This window comes from Thunnus thynnus, chromosome 14, assembly GCF_963924715.1.
Source record: "Thunnus thynnus chromosome 14, fThuThy2.1, whole genome shotgun sequence".
NCBI classification, from domain to species: Eukaryota; Metazoa; Chordata; class Actinopteri; order Scombriformes; family Scombridae; genus Thunnus; species Thunnus thynnus.
This window is the reverse complement of record NC_089530.1, coordinates 31,603,135-31,608,134: the sequence shown is the minus strand read 5'-3', so window position 1 is coordinate 31,608,134 and position 5,000 is coordinate 31,603,135. Positions and strand designations below refer to the sequence as shown.

General features: G+C 43.2%; 1 protein-coding gene across 12 annotated transcripts in view; it reads left to right on the top strand.

Moving 5' to 3' along the window:
• The window catches only part of LOC137197530 (cytochrome c oxidase subunit 7A-related protein, mitochondrial-like), a 3,998-nt gene extending 2,332 nt beyond the window's left edge, over positions 1-1,666 (top strand). Inside the window, exons 2-5 of one of the 12 annotated variants that reach the window (XR_010931463.1) lie at positions 490-624; positions 717-923; positions 1,020-1,051; positions 1,116-1,666. Coding sequence is in view for 1 of the 12 variants with exons in the window: in XM_067611011.1 (XP_067467112.1) it covers positions 490-624; positions 717-857 (276 nt within the window). In the remaining 11 variants the exon portion in view is untranslated. Of the gene's footprint in view, positions 1-489; positions 625-716 lie in introns of all 12 variants that reach the window. The other 11 variants (XR_010931460.1, XR_010931458.1, XR_010931462.1 and 8 more) reach the window with 11 other exon arrangements.
• Positions 1,667-5,000: the final 3,334 nt, after the last annotated feature.

Genomic DNA, 5,000 nt, shown 5'->3' with positions numbered 1-5,000 from the left:
TGCATTGGTTTCCTGTAAAATCCAGAGTGGAATCCTCTCCATCTGTATGTATTTATGTACCATTAATGTCACTAACTCGGCTTCTTCTCCAGAGTTTTTCTGCTTCCTCGGCTTGCAGGTTCCTGTGGATCGTGGTTGTGGGCCACCTGCTGCTGTGGTCCTGCTTGACACCCACACCTGCTATTATTATTATTATTACTAGCCATATTTCTATCATTATTATCATTGTTATTATTATTGTTATTGTTGTTGTTATTATGCTTCTCTGTGTCTCCCTCTTTCTTTCTCTCTCAACCCAACTGGTCGAGGCAGACGGCGCCACCTAGAGTCCGGTTCTGCTGGAGGTTTCTTCCTGCTGCTGATGGAGGACTGTTGGGTCTCTGTAGATGAAAGAGTTCAGTCTAGACCTGCTCTGTGTGGAAACAGCCCTGAGATAACTTCTGAAACAATAACTCACCTGTCTGTCTGTCTCTACCTGTCTGTGTGCAGGGTCTGCGTCCAGGTGTCCCACCTGTCAGTCCTCCGGCCATCTTTGCATCTCCGACGAAGCTGGCATCAGAAACAGGAAGTCAGGTTGAGTACCTGGGAGCCAACCGAGTCCCCGACCTGCAGAGACTCTTCCAGGTACGCTGTGGTGTCACTCAGGTTATTGTTAATATGGATCATGTGACCAGTCTCAGGTGAGACAGTTGACCTGTGTGTCTCTCTCTGCACAGAGGTCGGACGGACTCCCGGTCCACCTGAAGGGGGGCGTGATTGACAAGCTGCTGTACCGGACGACCATGAGCCTGACGGCGGGGGGGGTGCTCTACTGCCTGGTGGCACTCTACTTTGCCGCTCAGCCCGGCGACAAGTGATGCTGCTGCACTCTGATTGGACGACAGGATTCTGTGCACTGACAAAAGGAGGAGGGACAGCCGGAGGTTTCGGACGACGCGTTCAGGGACGGCCGGGGGTTTCTGACGACGCGTTCAGGGACGGCCGGAGGTTTCGGACGACGCGTTCAGAGACGGCCGGAGGTTTCTGACGACGCGTTCAGGGACGGCCGGAGGTTTCTGACGACGCGTTCAGAGACGGCCGGAGGTTTCTGACGACGCGTTCAGGGACGGCTGGAGGTTTCGGACGACGCGTTCAGGGACGGCCGGAGGTTTCTGACGACGAGTTCAGAGACGGCCGGAGGTTTCGGACGACGCGTTCAGGGACGGCCGGAGGTTTCGGACAACGCGTTCAGGGACGGCCGGAGGTTTCGGACGACGCGTTCAGGGACGGCCGGAGGTTTCTGACGACGCGTTCAGAGACGGCCGGAGGTTTCGGACGACGCGTTCAGAGACGGCCGGAGGTTTCTGACGACGCGTTCAGGGACGGCCGGAGGTTTCTGACGACGCGTTCAGGGACGGCCGGAGGTTTCGGACAACGCGTTCAGAGACAGCCGGAGGTTTCTGACGACGCGTTCAGGGACGGCCGGAGGTTTCGGACGAGGCGTTCAGGGACGGCCGGAGGTTTCTGATGATGTGTTCAGGGACAGCCGGAGGTTTCTGATGATGTGTTCAGGGACAGCCGGAGGTTTCGGATGATGTGTTCAGGAATAGTCTGTTAACAGAGCTCTGTAGAAAACTGATGATGAAGATGACACATAAATAATAAAGTTTATTTTGTTGTTAAAGAATCAACGTTTGGTTTTTACTTTCTCCTGTGCAGCTCTCTGACAGCTGATGAACAGTTTTTATTCTCAGGTTTGATCCAAAGTGAAGAATTTTAACTTTGAGCAGATCAATAAATAAATGAATCTGATTGTCTGCTGAACATCAGTTCAGGGTTTTACTACGAAGCCAGTTCAACATATCCAGGCTTTCTTTGTGTGAACTGGATCAACAAACCCTAAACTCTCGATCAGAGATCAGTGGTATCACGACGGTGAATATGAACTTTCTTTGTTAACTCTTTCTGCTTCAGGCTCTGTGTGCGTCCCCATGAAAGGAGGCGTTTGGCGTCATTTGACTGCTTCAGTCAGGAGGAACAGGTCATTATAACGTTATCACAGCAAAAAGCAACACTGTTGCTGCAAATAAGGTGAGAGAGGAACGCTGGCAGAACAAATTCATTCATTAAAAAGTAATTAGTTTATATACTTATTTTACCACTCAGTGCTCTCTCTGTGCCTCCCACATCCAGAGCTCTTAAACTTTAAACTCGATGCAGCAGATTTAAACATTAAACTGTCTGACTCTGTCCCAGAATGAAGCATCAGTGGAAACCACTTTAGATTCTGACCCAAAGTGAAATTAATATTATAGATTGAATATTATCTGTGATAAATACCAATAGATTCATCTTTTTTTTTTTTGTTCAAAGTATTTCTTCATTAGTTTTTATTTGTTTTTTGTTTTATTTGAAATACAGTTTGATATATTGTAACAAAATCCCGTCCTGCAAGTAACCCAAACCTCTCGCACCGTTACACATTTACAATATGACATCCAATCAATGATAAGTCTGATAAAAGACTAATCAATGTTCTAATCGGTGTTCTAATAGCTGCAGTAGCAGCAGTGTTAAACAGACTTTGCAGTAAATCAGGTAGTTGGTGAAAGTTTTGTATCAAATTGTTGTAGAAAAAGGTACCAGAGCAAAAAACTCTCTTGTAAATAAAAAGGGAGTCAGAGGTTCTTTAATGCCGGCAAGAAAAGGGGAGCAATCAGCACTTTACAAAGAACCAAATGGCTCCAAAGGTTTTTTCTTTGGGGTTCATTGTTTTTATGCCCTTGGGTCGGCTTAGGTCACACCTTATCATCCACCTTCCCTAATTTTTGACTAATTATTATGTTACTTTTATCTCCGTCACTCGTTGTTGGTCAAAACTCTTCAAAACAGGTTTTGAGGTGTTTGAGGATATGTACTGGCATATTCACTTCTACCTGATTATATCCAATTTTTATATATAAGTATTGGGAATCATTTTACACCATTATTGCCAAGTTGTCTTCTGGCCTTTTATTTTTTTTATAAGTTATTCTAGTCATTTTACAGCCTTATTTCTTGATCTCCTCCAGCAGACCCAAGCAAAGTGACATGTAATACAAACACACTCAAATTTCTCCAGTGTATGATTATGATTCTTCTATCGTGCCTCTATACGTACAGTGTGATTAAATATGGTTCATGAGATTATAACTACACCAATACAAATTGTATCACACTAGCCCTTATTGCTTATAAACTTATAAAATCAATCTGCATAGCTTAATATTGTCTTTAAGCACACCGATGACTTTTAATGAAAATACACCACAAAAGGACGGCGCTGGTCTGCTCCGGACCAGGTTAAGTTTGTTACCATGGTGATGTAGCAGGTTAAAAGAGAGACGCCTTCGTGACATTGAAAACTCCGGCTTTATGCTCAACATACCTCGCTAACCCGCTGATCTCACTTCCTGGTCCGCCCCTCTGGAGTGAAAGTGCGTCAGATTGTTTTCAGAGCTGAGTGATGAACACAGACTCTGATCATCTGGACCGGATCTCTCCTGATCCCACTTGATCCTCTTGTTATGAGTCCTGATCCTCGTTATTACTGTTGGATTATTGCGGATCAGCTGTTCTCTTACTTTAATATGAAACCAGCCAATCAAATCAGACCTGAGAGCAGCTTCAGTCACATGATGAGTCAGTGTTCGTACACATCATTTATATTATAAACAGTTCATGTTCAGAAACAATGAACTGAGTGATTTATTGATCACATCCACATCTGTTTGTATCTTCTGTGACACATCTTTGATGTTCGTGTCTTCTGTTACCATGGTTACAGCGGTTACCACGGTTACAGGATAGCGTTGAACCTGTTGTCCTTCACATATCATTTAGTTTTTACATTCTTCTTCTTCTCTTTCCTATTGTGTCGTGTTCACAGTCAGCTGCAGAAGCTTCAGCTCATTAAAGGAGCAGTTCACATATGCAATCAATCAATCAATCAATCAATCAATCAATCAATCAAACATTCAATCTTTATTTGTGTAGCAAACAACTGACAAAACGTAGGATGTTAAAAATGGATTTAGAGACGAATGCACCAAAATAATTAAATAGCAAAAATGTAAAAGTTAATTGAATGAGACAACAATAATTGATGGGTAGATAATAGAAGATAATAAAAGTAATAAAAATAACAATTAAGAAATAAAATTATGAAATACTACTGCTGGTATATAGTATAACAGTATAATAGGATGGATGGTATATATATATAGTATAACAGTATAATAGGATGGTATATATATAGTATAACGCTGGTATCTACGTGTATTCTTCTTTATGTCAGGTTGGTGTGACTGGTAACGCTGGTATCTACGTGTATTCTTTATGTCAGGTTGGTTTGACTGGTAACGCTGGTATCTACGTGTATTCTTCTTTATGTCAGGTTGGTTTGACTGGTAACGCTGGTATCTACGTGTATTCTTCTTTATGTCAGGTTGGTTTGACTGGTAACACTGGTATCTACGTGTATTCTTCTTTATGTCAGGTTGGTGTGACTGGTAACACTGGTATCTACGTGTATTCTTCTTTATGTCAGGTTGGTGTGACTGGTAACACTGGTATCTACATGTATTCTTCTTTATGTCAGGTTGGTGTGACTGGTAACACTGGTATCTACGTGTATTCTTCTTTATGTCAGGTTGGTGTGACTGGTAACACTGGTATCTACGTGTATTCTTCTTTATGTCAGGTTGGTGTGACTGGTAACACTGGTATCTACGTGTATTCTTTATGTCAGGTTGGTGTGACTGGTAACGCTGGTATCTACGTGTATTCTTCTTTATGTCAGGTTGGTTTGACTGGTAACGCTGGTATCTACGTGTATTCTTCTTTATGTCAGGTTGGTTTGACTGGTAACGCTGGTATCTACGTGTATTCTTCTTTATGTCAGGTTGGTGTGACTGGTAACACTGGTATCTACGTGTATTCTTTATGTCAGGTTGGTGTGACTGGTAACGCTGGTATCTACG